This window comes from Myotis brandtii, unplaced genomic scaffold (genome assembly GCF_000412655.1).
Source record: "Myotis brandtii unplaced genomic scaffold, ASM41265v1 scaffold62, whole genome shotgun sequence".
NCBI lineage: Eukaryota > Metazoa > Chordata > Mammalia > Chiroptera > Vespertilionidae > Myotis > Myotis brandtii.
This window is the reverse complement of record NW_005370366.1, coordinates 2,997,937-3,023,309: the sequence shown is the minus strand read 5'-3', so window position 1 is coordinate 3,023,309 and position 25,373 is coordinate 2,997,937. Positions and strand designations below refer to the sequence as shown.

General features: G+C 37.5%; 1 protein-coding gene across 4 annotated transcripts in view; it reads left to right on the top strand.

The window, feature by feature from the left end:
• Window positions 1-25,373, top strand: part of PSPC1 (paraspeckle component 1) — a 126,593-nt gene that overhangs the window by 38,153 nt on the left and 63,067 nt on the right. For all 4 annotated transcript variants that reach the window (XR_001359364.1, XR_001359363.1, XM_005880020.2 and 1 more), the window contains exons 5-6: window positions 2,552-2,636; window positions 16,508-16,613. Coding sequence is in view for 2 of the 4 variants with exons in the window: in XM_005880020.2 (XP_005880082.1) it covers window positions 2,552-2,636; window positions 16,508-16,613 (191 nt within the window). In the remaining 2 variants the exon portion in view is untranslated. The remainder of the gene's footprint in view (window positions 1-2,551; window positions 2,637-16,507; window positions 16,614-25,373) is intronic.

The following is a 25,373-nucleotide window of genomic DNA, read 5'->3' as shown; positions in this document are numbered from 1 at the left end:
AAAAAAAAAAAAAAAAAAAAAAAAGAGAGAGAGAGAGAGAGAGAGAGATAGTGGAAGGGAGGGAGTAGGGGAAGAGGAGGAGAAAAACACCTATGTGAGAGAGACACATCTACTGGTTGCTTCCTGCTCTCACCCCGACTGGGGTCTGGCATTTGATCCTTTGTCTGGGAATCAAACCCACGACCCTTTGGTGCTTGGACTGACGCTCTAACCATTGAGAACACGGACTAGGGTTGTAATGCATATTTTTACATTTATAATTATACTAGAGGCCTGATGCATGAAATGTGTGCAAGAGTAGGCCTTTCTTCCTTGGCTACCAGCACCGGCTTCCCTCTGGCACCCGGGACCCAGGCTTCCCTCGGCCACCAGCACGCACCCAGGACCCGGGTTTCCCTCACAGTCCTGGCTTCTTCTGGAAAGTCGTCCGCAAGGTTGTCCAGTCTAATTAGCATATTATGTTTTTATTATAGAAATGGTAGGTAGTCTTAAAAACTACAAAAATTACAAAGGTACGATAAATTTTTACAGGCTATACTGGATTGACTTTCTTGGATACTTAATGATAGTAGGACATTTTTCTTGGCTTGGCGTATTGAAGAACTAGAGGCCCGGTGCACAAGATTCATGCACGGGTAGGGTCCCCAGGCCCAGCTGGCGATCAGGTCGGATCAGGGCCTGCCTTCATTCTGCACCACTCCCTGGTGGTCAGTGCATGGGGAAAATTTGCATATTAGCCTTTTATTATATAGGCTTTCCTCTTAGGAATATAAGTTGATTATATATTTTAGATTTCTCCCACTAAAGTAATTATGTGATAGTTGTGTAGCTCTCAATGTTGGTTGCACAATGGAGTCATCTAAGGAGGTTAAAAAAAATACTGATGTCTGGTCCACTTGCCAAGACATTTTCATTTAATTGGTCTGTGATTAAAAGGTATTTAAGTAATTCTAATTAGCAGTTAGTTATGGTTGACAACTAATTGTGTAACTGTTTGAAATCATTTTAGTCATATTTGATATTCTTTTTTTTTTTATTGCTTAAATTATTACAAAGAGTATTACATATTTCTCCTTTTTTCCCCCCGCCTTCGGTTGATCTCTTACCCACCCCCCCACCTCTCCCAACCCTCCCTGGCCTTCCTGTTGTAGTTTGACAGTCTGTTAGAGGCAACTCTGCCTCTGTAAATATTTGATATTCTTTAAGATAACTAAGTGTTATCTCATCGGGCATGTTATTAAAATTACCTGGTCCCTATTCCATATGCCAAAACTGACTTTTCTGAAAGAGTCCTAAAATCTGTTTTTTAATTTATATATTTTAAGTTTCCCACTGTTTCTGATTATCCAGGTTTGGGGCACTGGCATTTTGGAAAGAGCTTTGTAATTAGGATAGATTTGGCTGTGTATTCCTGCTGAACTGAGCAATAGCTGAATGGCTAGAATACATTTATAATCTATTTGAATTATTTTTGGGGAGAGAGGGGATAATACACAATATGTTTCAAATCTATAAGATGACATAATATTTACCTTGTTAGGGCTGTGATTCCAGTCATGTTATGGTTATGATGATAGGGTTATTGTCACATAGAAAGTTAACTGGAACTGTTAAGTTCTGAATGTAGTGATTTATTATGAAATGTTAAAATTGAAATAATTTATGTTTATTTTAGAAATCCCGGTATCATGATGAGAGACAAGGAAAATAAAAGCAACCAATAATTGTGCCATTCAGAGTATTTCATTATTTTGATATTTTTTAGTCTTTGCTTGTATGCACACATAATTTGGTAAGATATTACAAAGATTTTTACATTTGGAAAGTTAATCTACTACTTCTCAACACAAATACACTTTTTGTTATCTTACATTATTGTGGAACTCCTGTTCTTGATATAGCAAGTATAGTGACAGTGGGAGTGGAGTGCTTTATCTTGTTTAAAATGATCTTGTTCATTCAGCCTTTTTCCTCTCTCAGGAATTCTTTCCTCATTGCCCTTTTTTATAAGAGACTGACTTAGTGTAGGAGGAATTTCACACTAATTGTGTTGGCAGGGATGCTTTTTGGGCTTTATGCAATGTATAACCACTATACCTACTGTTTGTCTGGTGTGGTTCTTACATGCCCTCTGCTGATGTCTCCCAAAGCATCTTTTTGGGTTTTGCACTTGCAACGGAAAAATTCTGATTTGGCTAAAAGGTGTAAGTGAAATACAGCTATCATTTATTCTGTTTTTAGTATTTTTTAGCCCCTATGTTAAAAATATCTTACCTATTTTAATTTCTGAAGAAAAGGATGAATTTTATTGTCTTAATACACATGAAGAAACAGGCCCAGGAAGCTTATTAATTTTATTAATTACACAGCTTATAATCTTTAATTATAAGGTTATATAATAAAGACATGAATGAGAATAAATTACAATGAATTTTGCATGAATATGAATAAATTATTATGTATATTGCCCATAATAGAGAGTCTATATGCTCACTGATAAAAAAGTACAGAAGGCAAGCTAAAATATTAATGGGTAATCAATATTTTATAGATTTAATGAGGCGTCAAGAAGAACTCAGACGCCTGGAAGAACTCAGAAACCAAGAGCTGCAAAAACGGAAGCAGATACAACTGAGGTAAAAAAAAATACATTGTAACATAGATGTGAATACACATAGTTCTTGTGTGTTACTAATAAAACATCACCCTCCCAGTGTAAACAAATTGTACAAGTTGGAAAATACAAACAAAATTGTCCATTTTTGACTATACTTAGGGATTTATTCCACAAAGTCGCATATTTTTTTTTGTTATTCTTAGGATTTTTTAGCTGGTTATTGACACTTTGATGGCATACACTGTGACTTTTCATATGTGGCCTAGGCATTATTGCATACAATTTATTGTAAGAATGCACTATGATTTACTGCATTTTCTTAGTTTTAATTTTTTGCCTGTGTATGACAATGATATGAATTCCTTTATGCATCTTTGTGCTTCTGAAACACCTTTCCATGTACCTGTAATATTTAATTGTGAAATATGAGGTAAATGTTACTCTTAAAAGTTAAAAATCATAATAATTAGGAAATGTTACGAACGAAGTTATGGTAAATTAAAGCAAACTTAAAATTTGTTTCTGAAAGTACTATAAAAGTGTAGTAAGTTCTTATATAGGAAGTAAGGTGCTCATGGGAAATAAAAAATAAAGAAGAAAGTAAAAAACCTTGAATGAGTGTAAAGTGTCTTCATAGTCTGGGAATAGGTAGTATTCAGTATATTTTAGTTCATTTTTTCCAACTTTGTATCTGGTTTGTATATATGTTTACATCTTGGAACTACTATGATTTTACTCTAACCTACTTATTCTCAAATTGTAGTACTTGACCTGGCCACACCAGTATTCTAACTGGGGGAATGGTTAGAAAGTCTGAAACCTCTCCTCATAAACTGTAGGGACAGAGCTTTAATAAAGTCTCTAAGTCAGCAGTTCTCAACCTGTGGGTCGCGACCCCTCTGGGGGTCGAATGACCCTTTCACAGGGGTTGCCTAAGATTATTGGAAAACACATATATAATTACATATTGTTTTTGTGATTAATCACTATGCTTTAATTATGTTCAATTTGTAACAATGAAATTGGGGGTCACCACAATATGAGGAACTGTATTAAAGGGTCGCGGCATTAGGAAGGTTGAGAACCACTGCTCTAAGTGATTCTGGGATTCCCTAAAGCTTCAGAGTCCTTATTGTATACAACTCACCACATGAACTCCTTACATGAGAGACCTTTATTCTGGCTCGCTCTTGTATCTTCTTTTTTATGTGTATGTGTTAAAGTCTCTTCTACTTTTACAAAGAAAAAGAATCCTCCCCTTCTTTAACAAAAAACCTTATCTGAATTCAGCTTTCACTTACAGTGATACAGTGGAACCTTTATTCCAGCAGGTTGTTTGAGAAGGGATATTTTCAAAAACTAAAATCATTTTTTCCCATTAGAAATAATATAAATTGTATTAACTCGTTTCAGATCCCAAATGATTCTGTTTAAATGTTTCTATGTACAGTATGTCTAAAGTACTGTTTAATCTATAAGCAAACACTTATTTTCTTAAATTTATTGAACTACCCTTTACTAGCCTTAAATAATTTTCAACACTGGTTCCAGGGGTGTCTTTCAGGAGGTCAGTATGAGGCATCTTCGCTTTTTCACATATCATTATTTCTGAAATGCTGTCACTTATTCCAAGTCAACAGTTTTTTTTACCTCTTTAATTGCCTGTGATCATTGTTTCTTTCACACCCTTAGCAACATTAGCACTCTTTTTTTTTTTTTTTTTTAAAGATTTTTAAATTGATTTTTAGAGAGAGACACATCGATGTGATGGGAGAGTAAATCATGGATCGGTTGTCTACTGCAAGCCCCAAGTCTACAACCTGGTCATGTGCCCTGACTGAGAATGAAACTAGCAACCTGTTGGTGCACTGGGCGATGTCAATCCAAATGAGTTACACTGGCCAGGGCAACATTAACACTTTTTTTTTTGGGTTAATATTCACTGGAGGATATTTTTTTTCATTGATTTATTAGAGAGGGAAGGGAGGAAGGAGAGAGAAATATGGATGTGAGAGAGACATCTATTGGTTGCCCCCCTGAATTGGGCTGGGGATTGAACCTGCAACCCAGATAAGTGCTCTTGATTTGGAATTGAACTGATGACCCTCCTGTGGTCAGGCTGATGCTCTAACCACTATTCAACACTGGTCAGGGCAATATTAGCATTCTTGATAACCTCCTTATGTTTTAAAATTGTGTTAATCTGTCCATTTGGCCAGTAAGAAAAGCAAAAAACAACAATACAAAACAAAAACCCCAAAAGAACAAATATAAACCCCCCCAAAATATTTATAGCACAATTTCCTGAGATGTTAACAAGGAGAGGTTTAGCTGTATATTGACTCACCTGGGCACACTCTCCTTTGTTTTTGCTTTGTCATGCTGATGAATCAGCATGAAAGGGGTGTCAGTATACCAAAGTTAACAAAAGACATTTTAACAGGTCCCGTCTCCATCCGCCGCCCCCCCCACCCCCCACCCCCTTGCCAAACAACTTGGTCTAGAACCAAATTGTTTGAGATGGGAGAAGTTCAAGAACCACGATATGTATGACTGTTTGACAGCTAGGATTTTTATTTTTTAAAACCAATTTAAACTCATTTAATATGACCATAGTAGTGGTTTTTTTAAAATTTTTTTTATTTTTCAATTTATGTTTACATTCAATATTATTAGATTAGTTTCAGGTGAACAGCAATAGTGGTTAGACCTAACAATCATGCTTTACAAAGTGTTCCTCCTATATTTCAGTACCTACCTGGTACTATATAGTTATTGCAGTACTATTGATTATATTTATTATGCTGTATTATACATCCCTATGACTTTTTATTTTATTATTTTTTAATCCTCCCCCAAGTACATGCTTTTCATTGATTTTTACAGGGAGAAGGGAGAGAGAGGAACAGATTGGTTACCTCCTATATGTGCCCCAACTGGAGTTTGAACCCGAAACCTGGGTATGTGCAATGACTTGGAATCAAACCTGTGACCCTTTGGTCCATGGATGATGCTCCAACCAACTGAGCAACACTGGCCAGGGCCCCATGACTATTTTGTAACTACCAATTTGTACTTGTTAATGCATTCACCTTTTTCACCCAGTCCCCCACCATCCCTCCCTTCTGGCAATTATTAGTGTATTCTCTGAATCTATGAATCTGTTTCAATTTTGTTTGTTTATTTTGTTCTTTAGCTTCCACATATAAGTGAACTCATATTGTGTTTGTTTTTCTCTGACTCACTTACTCACTTAGCATAATACCCTCCAGGGCTCACCATGCTTGACAGCTAGGCTTTTAAAATTAGTACCCTACCCTTCATGTGCTGAAAAAATAAAAAATTAAAACCAAAGAGAATTTTGGAGAACCCAAAATAGAGTACAAACCTAACAAATGGCCTAGCTAGTGTTGCTCAGTGGTTGAGCATTGACCTATGAAGGCCAGGGCACATGCCTGGATTGTGGATTCGATCCCCAGTAGGGGGTGTGCAGGAGGCAGCCAGTCAATGATTTCATCATTGATTTTCTCTCTCTCTTCACCCTTTCCCTTTCCCTCTGAAATCACAACAAAAAAGAAGACAAACATAACAAATGTACCTAACTATATTTCAACTGGAAAATATCACACTGAAAGCAGATGGGAAAGAAAATAAGGAATCTAAATAACTTTGGAAAACAGTATCTTGATTGGATACTATAGGCCAATGACAAAAAGAACAATATAATGTAGTTGGTGTTTTTCACTGAGATGATGTGTTAGCAATTCTGAAACTACTTTATTTGTATGTTTGTTTTATCTTTATTTAGGTCTTTAATGAGAATAAATGTATATACTTTTAAAATTGAACACATGAGTAAATATAGATAATGAGACCCAGGTTTCTCAGTGTTGGAGAAAGAAAAGAGCAGGGCTAAAATTAAAATGATCTTCTGTCATATTAGGATCAGAGGTGTCAGTATGAATTTTGTAGTATTTAATTTAGACAAATACAGAAATATCGATGTGTGTATATGTGGGTGTCCAGGCGCATTCATTATTTTATAGTTCTATCTTGAAGCAGTGATGCCTCAGAAACGGTGGGCCCATCTGTGCCCAGATTTTTGTTTCAAAACACCTTTCTCTATCTGTAGCCGTTTTGGCTCAGTGGATAGAGTGTCAGCCCGTGGACTGAAGGGTCCTGGTTTTGATTCCAGTATAGGGCATGTACCTTGGTTGCATGTACCTCGGCCGGACATGCACTGAAGGCAACCAATTGACATTTCTCTCTCACAATGATGTTTCTCTCTTAGTATCTCCCCCTTCCTTTCACTCTCTCTGAAAATCAATGGAAAAATTACCTCAGTGAGGATTAACTTTATTTCTTTCTTTACTTTTTTTTTTATCTTCACCTGAGGACATATTGAGAGAAAGAGAGAGAGAAACATTGTTGTTGTGAGAAACATTGATTGGTTGCCTTCTGCACCTTCAACCCAGGTATGTTTCTTGGCTGGGAAGCAAAGGCAACCTTTAAGTATGAAGGACGAGGCTAAACCAACTGAGCCACTCTTGAGGACTGGCTAGGACTGAAAAGCTTAAGATGAGCCTGGAACCTTTTTGCCAAATAGTAAGAATATAATAAAAAAAGGATGGGATGTGCCCTGGCTCGTGCCTCAGTTGGTTGGGCTTCGTACCAAGCACCAAAAGTTTGCTGATTCCATTCCTGGTCAGGGCACATGCTTTGGTTGTGGGTTCAGTCCCTGGTAGGGGGCATATAGGAGGCAGCCAATTGATGCTCTTTCACATAAATATCTCTCTCTCTCGCTCTCGCTCTCTCGCTCTCGCTCTCTCCCCCCCCCTTCCCCTTCCCTCCCTCCCTCCCTCCCTCCCTTTCTCTCTAAAAATCAATAAAAAGCCTTTTTTAAAAAGAATAGAAAGGTTAGGACATGTTGAAAAGAACACGAGCCAAATTGAAGGAGACCCAAATGGCCAAAGTTGGCACAGTTTCAACAACAAAGTAAAAAATGGTAATGTTAGATTTAAAAAATTTTTTTTTAATTTACTGATTTGAGGGAGAGTCGGGGAGGGGGGGGAGGGAGAGAGAGAGAGAGAGAAAGCATCGATTTGTTTTTCTACTTATTTATGCATTCATTGGTTGATTCTTGTATGTGCCCTGACCAGAAATAGAACCTTGGCATATCCGTATGATGCTCTAAACAAATGAGGTACCCTGCCAGGTCTGATAATGTTAGATTTTAAGCTGTAGAATAAATATCTGTGAGTTCATATGATAGGAGTAAATGAATGAATGAATGAATGAATAAATGGAGGAGAATGGGTGGCACCTTTTTTCAGTAAAATTCCAATTAATAAACGCAGAAGGAATGAGAAAATCACCAGTGGACAAATACTGCAGTGATGATTATTACTCATAAAGTCTAATGATGGGTGCTAAAGCTGTTATGCAAAACTTGAGAAACAAGATTTGCATCATCTGAAATTTGTATTATGTACATATCGAAAAATAGTAAACTTAAAGTGGAGAAACATAGCAGAACCACCATTACCAAGTGTTAAAGTTTAAGTCATCTGTAATAAGACATTGGCACCAAGACACCTTGATATCATGCACTTAGAAGAATAGTGTCATTTCGAGGAAAAAAGGGGACATATGTGATACTTTCAACAATAAAGAATTATTTAAAAGAAAAAAGAATAGTGTCATTTCTGTGGTTTTCTTACCAAAAATGTATAACCTCATGCTAGTCATGGGAAAACATAAGACAAACTCAAATTGAAGGACATTATACAAAATAATCAGTTTTCTTTAAAAATGTCATGTTTATGAAAGATAAAAAGTGAACTGTTACAGACTGGCTGAGACTAATGAGAGGAAATAATTTGCAATGTGGGCTTCTCGATAGGGTCTTGGAACAGAAGAAGGGGACATTAATGGAGAAACAGGTGAAATTTGAATAAGATCTGTAGTATAACTAGTATTATACCAATGTTAATTCCTGGTTTTCACAATTGTATCATGGTTATGTAAAATATTAGAATTAGGGAATACTGTATGAGGGATATGTAGGAATTCTGTACTATTTTTGCAGCTTTTCTGTAAGTTTAAAATTAGAAATAAGAGAGGGGGGGAAGTACCCTAGGTATTGGGGGTTCTGTGGGGAACAAAAGACAAATTCTGCTACTTTGGAACTTACATAGGAGGGAGGCACATATAAATTGGAATTATCAGATCATTAAAAAGCAAGTCAAGTACACAGACCTAGTATGGAGTACTTATTGAAATTTTTAATAGGTTACTTATTTCATAATAGGTGAAATATTGGTTGCTTGATATGAGTTTTCTATGTATATGGTTATTTTTCATTGAATGGTTTTTTCATTAATCTTATTTAATATGCAAAGATTTATCATATTCAACTTGAAATTCAGATAACTGTATACTAATAGTAAAACTATATCAGCCCTGGCCAGTTTTTGTTCAGTGGTTAGAGTATGGTCTGTAGACTGAGGGGTCTTGGGTTAGATTCCGGTTAAGGGTACCTACTTTGGTTGCACAGCCCCTTCCACTCTCTCTAAAAAATCAATGGATCAATGGAAAAAATATCCTCAGGTGAGGGTTAACCAAAAAAAAAAAAAAAAAAAAATCTTTATAGTGAGGTGATAATTTGATGGATAATCTTGGTGCTTGGTTACATTCTAGTTAGATAAGTGCAGTGACAAATGCATTAACAAGCTTACCCTGTGCCTGGTGGTGGGGAGTTTCTTTTGAAATTACTGTGATAATACTAATTTAAGAATCTGAACAACTTTTCTTAAAATCATTAGTTTTGTAGCATGTGTCAAGGGAAGGGAAAAAATTGCTGTGTTTGGGAAGTTAATTTCATCCTAATAATACTTGTACGACAAAGCAAATAAAATTAATAGCAGTAAAACTGCAGAAATTTATCTGACCAGACTGCTACCATATAAGAAGTGTTATTTAGGACCTGGCTGGGTAGCTCATCTGGTTAGTGTCACCCCTATATACCAAGGTTGAGGGTTCAATCCCTGGTCAGGGCACATACAAGAATCAACCAGTGAATGCATAAATAAATAAGTGGAACAACAAAAATTGATGTTTCTGGAGGGGCAATGGAGGGATAAGGACACATATGTAACACCTTAATAAAAAAAAAATTGGTGTTTCTTTTTCTGTCTCTCTTTTCCCTGTTGTACATATGTTTGCTTATTTAAAAAAATTTTTTTTTATTGCTATTTAGAAAGAGAGGAAGGGAGAGGGGGAGAGAGAGAAACATTGATCTGCTGCCTCCTGCATGCCTCCTACCAGGGTTAGAGCCCGAAACCCAGGCATGTGCCCTGACTGGGAATTAAACTGGCAACCTTTCAGTGCATGGGAGGATGCCCAACCAATTGAGCCGCACTGACCAGAGGATATAAACTTTTTCATACCCTCTTTTCTGCTCATACAAAATGATTTTTAAAGTAGCAATAGACCCAACTGGTGTGGCTCAGTGGTTGAGCATCAACCTATGAACCGGAGGTCATGGTTTGAATCCTGGTCAGGGCATGTGTCCGGGTTGTGGGCTTCATCCCCAGTTGTGGGGGGGAGTGCAGGAGGCAGCTAATTTTCTTTCATTGATGTTTCTGTCTTTTCCTATGCCTCCCTCTCTGAAATCAGTAAAAATATATTAAAAAGAAAAAAACAGCAATAGGAGTACTATTCTAGTCCTAGCCGGTTTTGCTCAATGGATAGAGCATCAATCAACCCGAGGACTAAAGGGTCCCAGGTTTGATTCTGGTCAAGGGCACATACCTCGGTTGCAGGCTTGATCCCTGGCCCTGGTTAAGACACGTGCCAGAGGCAACCAATCGATGTATCTCTCTAACTTGGATGTTTCTCTCTCTCTCTCTCTCTCTCTCTCTCTCTCTCTCTCTCTCTCTGTCTCTCTCTCTATCCTTTCCTCCCACCCGCTCCCTCCCACTGTCTCTACAAATCAATTGAAAAATATCTCAGGTGAAGATTAACAACAACAATAAATAGGAGTGCTGTTCTTGTACTTGCTCATTTTTCTGACAATACCTTAGACATTCACTCATGTCTATAAATGCAAATTTACCTCTTTTAACAGTTGTGTTCTTGGCATTGGGGAACCATAGTTGTCCCCCATTTATAATTGACTAGTGGCCCGGTGCACAAATTCATGCACATCGAAAGGAAATTACTTAGAAGAAATATTTTAATATCACTATTCGCCCTTTCTCTATAATAGAAGTGTCAACCAAATTTCATGATAGACAATGACAGTTGGAAACACACATGTGCGATTGGCGCCTGCAAGAGCTTTATCTGTATCATGCATGTGCTAGTCAACTTAGCCTTTTATAGATATAGAACAAACTTGCTAATTAATTAGGCCTGCTTTCTGATTTAGCTAAACATTTTCCAGCCAAGTGAAGCCCCTCAATTTCTCTTTCAGGTAATTGTCAGCAACACAGCAGTAAATATCAACACGAAGCAGATTATTATTATAGATCATGCAGGGAGAACAAAGGGTGAAATATTTAATTGCAGCAGTGTTTGACTATATTCTGAAGTCATTTTCAAGGGCCACCATTTCTTACTTCTTTTCAGTTGGGTCAAGTTTCTGAGCTTTCTAAATCTCTGTTTTCCTGCTAATGAAAAGAAAATAGGATTCCATCGAGTCCCTCATCTACCTACTCCAGGTCTTCTGTGAGGATCAAATGAGATGAGGCACAGGAAAATGCTTCACAGACATTTGGTTACAGTATGAAGTGTTTTCCACCTGGCTATAAAGCAAATCGTATTCCTGGGCTGCAGAAACTGCAAGGAGGCTAGTTGTCGCTAAGGAGAGGAAGCCGTTCGTTGCTATGTGACGTCATTACCCAGACAGAGGGAAGGACACTTAGCATATTAGCCTTTTATATATATAGATTGTGTTTGCAACCTTTGACACAGTGTGTGTGTGTGTGTGTGTGTGTGTGTGTGTGTGTGTATGCATATAGACACCCTTGCACACTTGTGCAGCTATTTCTGTTTAGTTTACTGGGAATGGACTTGCACATTTAAAATTATCTTATGTATGTAATACAAACTGACCCTCAATAAGGTCATTGTTACAATTCCAAAGACCAAAAAAACTGAAAACCCAAAGCCTTTTCATCTAACATCATGTGATAGGATCTGAGTCTATTGTATGGAAAAAACCTGACCTGCACTTAAGATTTTACGAATGTCCAAGCTTTTCTTTTTTTAAATCCTCACCCAAGGATATTTTTCCATTGATTTTTTTTTTTTTTGAGAGAGGGGGTAAGAGAGGGGGAAAGACAGAGAAATATTGATGTGAGAGAAAAACATCGATTGGTTGCCTCCTGTACCAGCCCCAACCAGGTCCCACTTACGTGCCCTTGACCTGAATCGAGCTGGGACCCTTTGCTCTGCAGGCCAATGCTCTATCCACTGAGACAAGCCGGCTAGGGCCTGTCCAACCTTTTCTATGTCGACAGAATGTGAATTTTCATTTTACTGCAGAAATAATGATGTGGTTGATTATTAGGTCTTGTTTCAGATTCCACTGGGGATATAATAATATTATATTAATCCTTTTCAAAATCGGAAAAACTCAGTTTAAAACACGTGGCCTTAAGAATTTTTGAATAGGGGAAATTTTATCTGTACTTATGTACATTGTCAGCAGTATATGAATACAAAGCTATTTTCTTCTTTTAAATTTTATTTTTCAATTATAGTAGACATTCAACAATGTTTTATATTTCTGTTGTACAGTATAATGGTTAGACACTCATACTTTACATAGTGATCTCAATATTTTTAGTACCCACCTGGCACTATACATAGTTCTTACAATATTATTTACTATATTTTCTATCTGTATTTCACATCTCCGTCACTATTTTTTAATTACCAATTTGTAGTTCTTAAATTCCTTCACTTTTTTTTACCCAGCCCTCCACCCCACTTCCCCTTTGTCTGTTGTTCTTTGTATTTATGAACCTGTTTCAATTTTGTTCATTTATTTTGTTCTTTAGATTCCACATATAAGCAAGATCATGTGGTATTTGAAAGTATTTTCTTAACAGTAAATTTTTTTTTAAATACATTTTATTGGTTTTTTACAGAGAGGAAGGGAGAGGGATAGAGAGTTAGAAACATCGATGAGAGAGAAACTGCCTCCTGCACACTCCCTAATGGGGATGTGCCCACAACCAAGGTACATGCCCTTGACCGGAATCGAACCTGGGACCCTTGAGTCCGCAGGCTGATGCTCTATCCACTGAGCCAAACCGGTTAGGGCTTAACAGTAAAATTTATGAGTGTGTTAATGTCCAAGAAATGGATTAGCCAATTTACTTGAATATTTAATTTACTTCAGTAGAGTTTTATATAGGGAACATTATTCTCAAAATAATTCAGATTTTGCTTGAAATCCCTTATGAGCATTGTCTTGTTACTTGCATGTGGTCTGACATGAAGTCCTAACAGCCATTTTTTTCTGCCGATTGTGGAAGATTTCACCATTTCTTTTAGATCTTTGACTTGTACAACAAACTACAACTAAATTTCTTGCATTTTGAATATTACAGTCAGTGTAGAAAGGTGCTTACAAGAGTAACCTCAAGCCCTGGTTGGTGTGGCTCACTTGGTTGAGTGTTGTCTAGTGCACTGAGAGGTTGCTATGTTAATTCCCGGTCAGGATGCATACCCAAGTTGGGGGCTCTATCCCCAGTAGGGAGTTTGCAGGATGCAGGTAGTTGATGTTTCTATTTCTCCCCATCTGTCTAAAATCAATAAAAACATTTAATAAATAAAAGAGTAACCTGGAAAATGAGACCTACTTAGGGGACATCAGTGTTAATATAGTCTTTACTATTTTTTAAAAAAATGTGTTTTTAAATTATTTTTTATAGAGAGAGGAAGGGAGAGGGAGGGAGAGAGATATAAAAATTGATGGGCTACTTCCTGCACAACTCCCACCAGGGATCAAGCCCGCAACCCAGGCATGTGTTCTGACTGGCAATCTGGTGGTGCATGGGATGACCCTCAACCTACTGACCCATACCAGCTAGACTAGTCTTTACTATTTAAAATACTTTTTTAGCTTGACCAGTGTCGCTCAGTGGTTTAGTGTCAATCTAGGAACCAGGAGGTCACATTTCGATTCCCAGTCAGGGCAGATACATGGGTTGCAGCCTATGCAGGAGGCAGTCGATCAGTGATTCTCTCTCATCATTGATGTTTCTATTTCTTTCTCCTCCTTTCTTTCTCTCTGAAATTAAAAATATATATGTATTAAATTTTTATTTTTAGGTGGAGGGTATCTGTATTTGAGTTTGATGTAAATGTCAATGTAATATGAGTCTATTACTTTACTATTACTTTGTAGGATTTTATCTTAATCCTATATAATAAAAGGCTAATGGGCTAATCAACCAAATGGCAGAAGGACCGGTTGCTATGACTTGCACTGACCACCAGGGGGCAGATACTTAACGCAGGAGCTGCCCTGTGGTGGTCAGTGTGCTCCCACAGGGGCAGCACAGTGGAGTGGCGAAAGTGCTAAGGATGTCCAGTGGGAGTGGGCCTAAGCCGTTAGATATCCCCCAAGGGCTCCCGGTCTGCGAGAGGGCCCAGGAGGGCTAAGGGGACACCCCCCCCCCCCAGTGCATAAATTTTGTGCACTGGGCCTCTAGTCATATTATAACTAACTAGAGGCCTGGCACACAGATTCGTGCATCAGTGGGGTCCCTCGGCCTGGCATGAAGCGGCACGCGGCTGGGGAGGAGCCCGGGCTGGGCTCCACACTGATCCTGCTCATCCCAGCCACACTCTACCTGCCTCCACTGCCACTTCGTAGCTCATTGCTGCGGAGACGGGAGAGGGTCGTGCCACCGCAGCTGTGCTCACGAGCCATGAGCCCGGCATCTGGCACCCGGTGGTCAGCTGAGTGGTGATCCTGTTGTGGGAGCACACTGACCACCAGGGGGCAGCTCCTGCATTGAGCATCTTCCCCCTGGTGGTCAGTGCACGTCATAGCGACCGGTTGTTCGGTTGCTTAGGCATACACACACACACACACACACACACACATACACTCTAGAGGCCGGGTGCACGAAATTCCTGCGCTGGGGGGTGGGGGGGGTCGTCCCTCAGCCTGGCCTGTGCCCTCTTGCAGTCTGGGACCCCTTGTTCCTTACTGCTTGCTGCTCCTTACTGCTCGGCTCGCTGCTCCTTAGTGCTGCCGTGGAGGCAGGAGAGGCTCCCACCACCGCTGCTGCACTCACCAGCCGTGAACCCGGCTTCTGGCTGAGCAGCGCTCCCCCTGTGGGAGCACACTGACCACCAGGGGCAGCTTCTGCATTGAGCGTCTGCCCCCTGGAGGCCAGTGCGCATCATAGCGACCAGTCGTTCTGGTCGTTATGCCGTAAAGGTCGCTTAGGCTTTTATTTTATGTGTGTGTGTGTATGTGTGCACCTTGAAAGAACTGGGCTGCGAGGCTGCCATGGTCACAGGGGCGGGTCTTGGCCCATCCTCCGCACCCCCACCCAACCCCGCCTGCAGCAGCCCCTGTCTACCGGCAGCCCCGCTCCTGCCATTGTCGCTCCCACGAGCTGTCGGCACTGGCCCTGGTTGCACCTGCTGATGGTGTGGAGCAATTCGGGCCTGCGCCAGCAGTGGGTGCAAGTGGGGCCGGCAGCGTCAGTGGGTGCCAGTGGCAGCTGCTTCCTCGATTGCCCCTGAGGAGCAGGGGGAGGTGGAGAAGCCCTCGGTCATTTGGGACCGGCGCCGGGCATTGGCAGCGGGTGTGAGCGGTGGCTCTGGCGCTGGCAGTAGGTGCCAGCGCGACTGTTGCTGGTGGGAGTGCGGCGTGCGGGAGCAAAGAATTTTCAGTAACCACCAGAGGCTCGCCCTGATGACAGCAACTGGCATCCTGCCTTGTTCACCCGCTCCACCATCCCGCCGTGGCCAATGCCTGCCATGTTCCACGCTCTGCTGCCGACGCCTGCCATGCTCCGTGTGTGCCCCCCGGTGGTCAGTGCACATCATAGCGACCAGTTGTTCGCTCGTTCTGCCTTTTGGTCTATTTGCATATTTGCCTTTTATTATATAGGATAGGATTACTAATTTAATAGTAATCCTGCACATATATATGGTCTTATTTTTACTTTCCCCTTAATGCTTCAATATACTTATAGGACAGAGGCTGACAAACGTTTTTGGGAAAAGGGATAGATAGCAAGTACAATTTTAGGCCTTGCAGGCCATATGGTCTGTCTTGCTACTTATCCTGAGGTAGCCATAGACAGTAAGTAAATTCTTGTTCTATGAAACTTAATTTACAAAAACTGGTGTGGGCTGTCCCTTGCTACCCTGGAATTTCTCAGTGGTTTGTTGAAATGGGGATGGGAGAGTTTAAGACCTCCTTCTATATGTAATAGAAATTTTGTCTAGGCAGTACAGTTCTTTGCACTGGCTTACATAGGGATAGATTCTGAGTGTCTGTGGGAACTTTGCTATGGCAGTAATTGATCCCAGGCTTTTCTTTTTAAACAGCAATATAGTACATATTTGAGTATTTGGACTCTGAATTTTTTTTTTACTGTAAGCATTTAACGTTACTGGTTATATGTTACCTTTTGGAATTATTCTAATTAAGTTACTTTATATTTTTGGTTTATTTGATTTATTAAAGATTTAGAGCAAAATAGAGGGAAGGTAAATCTGCTAAACCATTCATTGTTGACAAATTTGACAGTGTATTTTGCATAAATGATTTTTTTAAACCTGAAATAAAATACCTGATTATGGCTTACAAAGCAATCATGCTGAAGTTTTTATTTAAATACCTTTTAGACATGAAGAAGAGCATCGTCGTCGTGAGGAAGAAATGATTCGACACAGAGAACAGGAGGAATTGAGGCGACAGCAAGAGGGCTTTAAGCCAAATTATATGGAAAATGTAAGTAAAATACTAGTTAATTAAAATTATTTTTTGTTGTCAGGTGGATTATGTATGTTGAGAATTTTTTAGGTATTGCTTTATATATTAATATATTTTCTAATCTTTCTAAATTTGTCATGCTTTTGTGTGTTAAATGATTTTTTTAAACCTCTTTCAGGTAGGAAATCAAAATTAGTTTCTGAAGGTATTCATGTTTTATGAAATATGTTAATTTTTCTTCAGTTTTACCTTATTTTTTAAAAATATATGTTACTAAATTAGAAGTCTTTATAAATCCATCTCCACTTGACTGATTTTCATTATTTAATGATAATAAAAATTCTTTACTTTGGAAGATTTTAGATATTGTAAAAGTAGATTCTCATGTGTTCATCACCCAAACATAATAGTTACCAACAGCTGGCTGATCTTTTTCTTCATCTTCAAGTATACCAACTTTCCCCCATTATTTTGTATAAAATTCCCAACTTCAAATGATTTTGCTCATCCATATTTTAATATGTATTTCGAAATGATAAGGACTTGAAGATATATTTTCATTGATTTTTAGAAAGAGAGAAAAATAAATTGGTTGTCTCCAGTATGGGCCCTGGCCGGGCATCGAACCTCGTAGATGACCACTGAGCCACACCTGGCCAGGGCAGGACTCTGTTTGAAAATATCCTTATGTCTTAATAATTGTTGATTCTTTTTTTTAAAATATGTTTTTATTGAATTTAGAGAGAGAGAGGAAGAGAGAGGGATAGAGAGAGAAACATTGATGAAAGAGAAACATCATTGATCCGGCTGTCTCATGCACGCCCCCTACTGGGGATCGAGCCCTCAAACTTGGCATGTGCCCTGACCAGGAATCAAGCCTGTGACCTCTTGTTTTATGGGTCTATGCTCAATCGCTGAACCACACTGGCAGGGCAAAAAATTGTCAATTCTTTAATGTTAACTAATAAATGCCCAAATTTGCCCAGGCCTTTAAGGTTTTGGTTTTTTTTTTTTTAGACAATTGGTTTTTTAAATTGTCTAATAAATCACATCATTTTAGTTCATATGTTTTTCTCTTATTTTTATGTTTTTCCTTTTTATTTTTTTTTTAGTCCTCACTGGAGGATATATTTATTGATTTGAGAGAGAGAGAGAGAGAGAGAAAAACATTAGTCGCCTCTCTTATGTACCCCTACGGGGGATTGTACTCGAGTTCTAGGTATGTGCCCTGTTTGAAATGAAGTCTGCGACCTTTTGGGTGTATGGGACTACGCTCCAACCAACAGAGCCATTTGGCCGAGGCATTTTTTTCCGAGTGTTATTATATACATTATCTCCCATCGTGAATTTGGTGAATGTTTTATTGCAGTGTGTTTAACAAGTTTCTTTTATGAATTTCTCATAAAGTGGAGTTAATTCCAAAGAGATGATCTGACTAGGGTGGTTATTTTGGGGAGGCAAAATGCTAGGGCAAACAAGGATACCTCAACTGTGTTACAGTTCACAAGTTCTTAATGATAAGTAACAGAATCTCATTGTTTACATTATTTGAATGCCAGCTTAATTCATTCTGAAAAATATTTACTATTTTTTTTTCTCTAGCTGTTTAAAAGCCATGGTTCTTTAATAAGTTTTTGAAGCTAAAAGTATTTAAGTCATTGTTGCCCTTTTTTCTGACCTTCTTTGTTCCTGTTTTTCTGACCCCAGAACATTTTTATTTTTTATTTTTTTAATGTTTTTATTTTATTTTATTGGCTTGAGTGAGAGAGAGAGAATCATTGATTTGAGAAAGAATCATTGATTACTTGCCTCCCATATTCATCCCTCCTGGGGATCAAACCAGCAGCTACCTGTGTGTGTGTGCCCTGACTGGGAATCGAACCAGTGACCTGATGCTCAACTGAGCCATACCTGCCAGGTCTATCCCTAGAACCTTTTTTTACCTTTCTTATTTGAAAGAATGTTCACACTGTAAAATAAGTTCTGACTTGTATAACATTAAGAAATGTTTATCTTCACTCCCATCAAGTAAATATTATTTGAAAATTATGCGTCATTTAAATTCAATTTAAAAAGTTTTTATTTATAAGTCATATAAGCTCAGCTGGAGTGACTCAGTTGTTTGAGCATCATCCTGTTCACCAAATGTTTGCTGGTTCGATTCCTGCTCAGGGCACATAATTGGATTGGGAAGTTCGATCCCTGGTTACGGAATGTATGGGAAGCAACCGATCAATGTTTCTCTCTCCCTCTCCCTTCCCCTCTCTCAAATCAGTAAAATAATATCCATCCAAGGATAAAAAAAAATCTCTAAGATGTATCAAAGATTTAATTTATTTTTAAATTCATCACCAAATTAGAAGAGTAAGTTTTTTTAAGCATTGTAAATAGTTTTTGAGTAATTTCTAACACTTTGCAATTCTATTTTTCTCTGAGTGCATATTTTAAATTGTTTTAGATTTCTTTGATTGTTATATTTGACTATAAACCTGTTGGATTTATCAATGTGAGGATATTTTCTGATGTTATAAAAGAATGTAGAATTTAAATTTTCAGGCCCATATTTTGAAAAGTAGTTGCTAGTGTTTTTCTTTTCAAATAGAGTCAGTGTATTAGGAAAATTTTATTTCATTCCACTGAGGATTAGGAAATTCTTCCTAGTCTTTTTATGTATCTGAACATTTCTTTTACTAAAGTGCTTGTTGGAATTAACATTCTTAATATTTTTCTGGCATAAATTTTACATCCTTGGAGAAAACATGTAGCTATCCTATCTAATAAAGAGGGAATATGCTAATTGACCCTCAGCTATAGCAAAGATGGTGGCATCCACAGCCAGTAAGGAGGGAATATGCTAATTGACTGCCCTGCCCTCAAAGATGGCAGCGCCCGCAGCCATAAGATGGCGACGCCCAGTCCTGTGCGCCTGCCTCCAGAGTCCCCCAGGACCCTCAGTCCCCCAGCCGCCCAGGGCCGCCCGAGGCTCAGGTAACCAGGGCCGGCCAAGGCTTGCGCTGCCAGCAATGGCAGCAGCAGAGGTGTGATGGGGGTGTCGCCTTCCCCTGATCGCCAGGTCACCTCTCGCCCCTGAGGGTTCCAGGACTGTGAGAGGGGGCAGGCCGGGCTGAGGGATCCCCCCACCTCCAATGGATGAATTTTCATGGACTGGGTCTCTAGTTTGTGATAATGTGATATACATAAATCATTTAGGTTTGTAAAAGGAAATGATTAAACCATACTAGTATCCTGCTGTTAAACTTGATTAAGTTTACCATCACAAACTTCATTGCTGACTATTTGAACTCTTTTCACAGTTTATAAAACACCAGTGTTTTAATATGCTTATTGTCATTTACTATAAGTATGTTTAATGGACAGATCATTTTAATTTTATTTTTCTATTAAAAAACTACTTGGAAATGTTGCTACAATTTAACCCTGAATTACTACGTAGCCTTATTTTTAATTTAAAAACATTTTTATGTTTACTATGCATTTTATTTTATTTTTTTATTATATTTTTTAAAAAATTGGTTTTAGAGAGAGGGGGGAAAGGAGAGACATCACTTTGTTATACTAATTTGTTGCATTCATTGGTTGTTTCTTATATGTTCTTTGGCCAGGGATCGAACCCACAACCTAGGTATATCTGGATGATGCTTTAACCAACTGAGCTAGCTGACCAGGGCCTAAAATGTATTTTAGTGGTGGGCAAAAGTTTATAAATATTTAATGAATTTTGTGAATAAATAAGTTAAATAGAAATCCACCTCGTGTAAATAATCTATTTTTCAAATGTTGGCATTTGATAAATAGATTATTTACTGATCCACCCTACTGCAGAGCTAAGAATAGTGTTTACATTTTTGTGTGTGTGTGTGTGTGTGTGTGTGTGTGTTTACATTTTTAAGGGATTAATGAATGGTGGGAAAAAGGAATATTAGAGAGTATGTGTGACCACAAAACCCAAAATACTTTTACTCTTTAACTCCTTAACTCCCTGGGCAGGAGTGTTGTGTTGTTGTTTTTTTAAATTAGTACTCATGTTAGGCCTCAAAGTTTACTAAGTTGTTAATTTTTTTGAAGAGGAACCATATTTAAAATAGTGTGTAACAATGAATTAAATCTTTGGGTGAAGATAATCTTTGTTCTATTTTTAGATCTCTGAGATTAGAAATTATGAGCAGACACAATCGTTGTCAATTTTGTTTAATTCCTAGCTTCCTGATACTTGTTAATGTACACTAATCAAGCACTAAAGAAATATTAGCAAAAGCTCTATAGGTCTTGACTATTTATGTCAATGGAGAAAACATTGAGGCAATTGTTTCAGTTATTTGACATTTACTTTGAAAACTGTCTTTGGAAAAATTGTTAAATAATTTTAATGTTTGTTTTTGTTCTTAAAAGCCTTGAAAATTAGGCCTTCTTATGTGCTTTCTCTTTTTCACTGTTCAGTTTAAAGGAATGAAATGGTAAGTGTTCAGCTTGCCCACATAATAAGAGTAAAGAGTAAAGTAGATTTACTTGTTTTAAGATGCGACCTCTGATTTCTTTCTAATTTTTCTCTTAGTATTCCGAAACAACTAATAGTATGGGCTTTGAAGTATAAAATAAATACTTTCATATTTTGTGTCTTTTTAATAATACTTTTTAAAAATGGAACAAAAGATGAGGGAAAACATCTATCATGCTTGGTCATGCTTTTTTTTTTGTTAGCCTTTAACTTTATCATGATTTTATAGTGTACATGTGAATATATTTTTCAAAGTTTCAAGGCTATGTCAGTACTTCTCACTTAGATGTTGTCATTTTTATTTCATATCTTATTTCTCCTTAAAGATAGTCAAGCTCTATGATAAAAGCTCTAGTAATTATAAATTAAACATGTTATTTTTCATTCCTGTAGCATAATGTATTTTGACTACCATAACAATGCATATATTTTTATGCTATGCCTTCATTACATTTACTTTTTAACTTTATTGTAGGGTAGAATGTATTTGAACCATATTTTAGATACTATTTATGAGGTTCCAATTTTCTACTTAGCACAGTTTTATAGCTTTTGGACACATCACAAGAGGTTATTCTATTAACAATAAGAATTTATGAGATTGTCTTGTGATCGTGTTTGTGTTAGTTTGCTTCACTTACTGTTGATTAAATTAGTGTAAACATTGATATACTGCATTATCCCAGCCTTTATTTGTGGATTTAATCTTGGTTGGAGTAAAGGGGACATTTTCATTATATTTTTAAAGAATGTAGTTTCTAGAGTAAACTTTGTTTTCTTGGGAAAATGGTAATCTTATAAAAATTTCTAAATGTCATTCTAGCTATAGTAGTTTTAAAATACTTTGTTTAGGAAAATTGGGTGCTAATGTGTTAAAAGTGTCCTCTGATGAGATATTTATGTTTGGTTTTTATTGAAGAATAGGTCTTCATATTTGTTTCAAAATATATATGTGAATTGATATTGAAGAGTTTTTATTCCTATTTGAATAAGTGGGAATATGTGCATAATATATGAACAAATGTGCACAATAAACCTGAAAATGAATGTATATTATATGCTATGGCAATAATTTGACCCAATCATGTTCCTTTGTCAGTGGCTATTCCATTATAGCTCCAGGGATTATTAAATAGTGAGATCCAAAGCATTGAGGAGATGTGACCAAGAGGCTAAAGGTATAATGTCTCTTCCATGGCAGTGTTTTTCAAATAATACATACACAGGGAACTTTTTAAAAATATGGGTTCTTAGGTCTCCAACCTATAAATTTATTTGTGTTTTGGTTTCAGGCCAAATTTGAACACTGTCTGTTTATGGAACCGTTTTATTGGAACACAGCCTTGTTTATATTTTGTTTATGGCTGCTTTGCCTCAATGTGGCAGAGAATTGTCTAGTTGAGACACAACCGTATGAAACTATATCAAGACTCTGACCTGCAAAGTCTGAAATATTTACTATCTGGACCTTAACCAGAAAAGTTTGTGAATTGAAATGGAAATTTATTAATTTATATGTTCTTTTCCAGTGTATTTAGAAGGCTTATTGAGCAGAGCACCTCATATCTTAGACCCAAAGTTCCTGAAGAATCCAAATTAGTGCCAGAAGGTTCATTGATAGTCATGGTTATATAAGTCAGAGTAAATTTATGGGAAGAACTGATAAAGCATTGCTGCACTACAGCTGATGGGGTTTTTTTCCTTTTTTTTTTTTTTTTTTTCCAGTTAGTAGAGGCATAAAACATTGTTTTTGTTTGTGGTGTGTTTTTTTTAATCCTCACCTGAGGATGTTTTTATTGCATAGAAAGAAACATTGATGTGAAAAGATAAACATCAATTGGTTGCCTCCTGTGCAAGCCCGGACCCGGGATCTAACCTGCAATCTAGGTATGTGCCCTGACTGGGACTCAAGCCCTGCATGGGACAACGCTCTAACCGACTGAGCAACCTGCCCAGGGTGCATTGTTCTTGATCAGATGTTATTTCCTCTTGATCAGTATTGCCCTATTTAGCCTGTTGTTTAGTCAGCCACTACTTTATGTCAGTCTCTTTTTTCTGCTTCTTGAGTGGGTATTCTGTCTCTTATTAACCCTTGATTTAATTATAACTGAAATTCCCCTGATGTGCCATGTACAAAACTCAAAACAGACACGTCAGCCAATAATAAAATTTTATTACTAAGTGCTAGCAGAGAGAGCTGATCCCAATTGAGTAGGTACAAATGAGTAGGTGCAAATACATTTTCTGAAAAGGTTTGTGAATTTTTGAGGGCGGGGGAAGAAGTTGCCATTTTGTGGTTTCCACATGGCTATCACTTCTCTTTTTTTAATGTTTAGCCCCTCAAGAGATTTGATTATATTGCAGTAGAATATTGGTTTTTTGGAAGTCTAAACATCTTAAGCTTTCGAGTAATTGAATGTTTCACAAGAATTTTTATAGACTCTCCATTATTCTATGGAAATCACTGAAGAACTATTTGCTGTAGGGTTTGGTGTTACATTTAAATGTGACCTGCTTTGGTATAATGGCAGCCTATTTTCGATGGTTTGGACATGATGGTGAAAAGCAAATTGGATAGTAATAGTTATATTGCAGTGGTCTAAAATATAATACTCTACTTATGATCAGTTTTTAAAAAGTTATTCATTAAAAAATTGAATTCATTTCCTACAGTGAACTAAGAACTGCATATTTGGGATGCTACATTATTGGAACTTGACTTAAACTTTTATAGTCACAAAAACAAAGATAGATGTTTATAATGGTTACATATACTCTTGGAAGTGATCTAGGATTTTTACAATTTGGGGTATTTGGGTTGAAGATATATGTTAATTTAAGTAAACTTGAAATCTTTGATTACTTCTCAAAAGGATTATTTAATAATTTTAATAATATTCCATCATATGTAGGAGCAGCAAAAAATTTCAAACTGGGAGAAGTGAATATGGGTACTGTTATGGTTATAGTGGTGTGTGTTTTTAATATCTTTTTAAAGGTTTTCTAAATAAGTCCAGATGAAAACGATTGCTGAGTCCTTTACACCCTGCATATATACACTATCAGAGGACACTTTATTGAATTAAATTATTTCTATGTCATATTAGATGATTCAGATACTCCTTTCTGTCTTACTTTCCATTAGAGTTTCAGAGAGGCTTATGATCAGGAAAAAATTTCATATATCTTTTTTACTCCTGGAGGAAAAGTATATACTCGGTGCATACATAACCTCCTCTGACTACTCAACCCAGCTGTGGTCCTTTATCATTTTTAATATGGTTTCTATTACCTGTCACCTTGCTTTCTAACTATTTTCTGACTTGGCTGTCCACTAATTGAACTCTAAATTTTTTCAGGTCAGGAGACTTTTTCATATTGTCGTCACATAGATGTGAGCTGGGAGAATTAAGTAGTTGTTTGATGTCTGATTTTTTAAAAAAAATCCTTACCCAAGGATATGTTTATTGGTTTTAGAGAGAGAGGAAGGGAGAGAGAGAAAGAGAAACATCAATGTGAAAAAGAAACATCGATTGGTTGCCTCCGGTACGTGCTATGATTGGGAATTGAACCTGTAACTTTATTGTTGTATGGGATGATACTCCAACCAACTGAGCCACCAGCTGGGATTGGTGTCTTGATATCAGTGTGTGATGTTTCAAATGCCAGTGCAGCTCAATCACATGGTTTTCAGTGTTCTTTATGGGCTACCATACTCACTGACAGATGTTAACATCAGTATTTTCAAAAAATAGGTGGCATTGAGCCACTACTATTTTTCTAGACTTCATAATGGAATAACATAATGAAGAGTGAATTTTAAACAGTTAAATGACCACAATTTTTGTGTACTTGGTTTTCAACACACCTAATATTTCAATATGCTGTTTCCAATTGATTATCCCTTCAGAGCATTAGACTTACAGGAAGACTTGGAGGTTTCCATTTAGAACAGTAGAGGATACAGAGGGGATTTCAGAGTATTTTAGGTGCGGATACCTCTGTAGAGAGAGATATAGTTAAGAAGTTTGGAGAATTTACAGGTTCTCTATTAGGAAATGTCTGGTGTGTTGAGCATTCTCACCACTGTTGTCAAAATTATTTTGGGTTTATTTTTTGTTTGTAAATGACATGATTGGTTTATTATTCCACTGTGTTGTAGGTATAGCCCATATCTTTTCATTTGAAATGGTAAGTTCTAATCTTACTTGGTTCAAAATGATAAGATCTTCTAGTGACATTACCTTTTTTGAGGGTCAGAG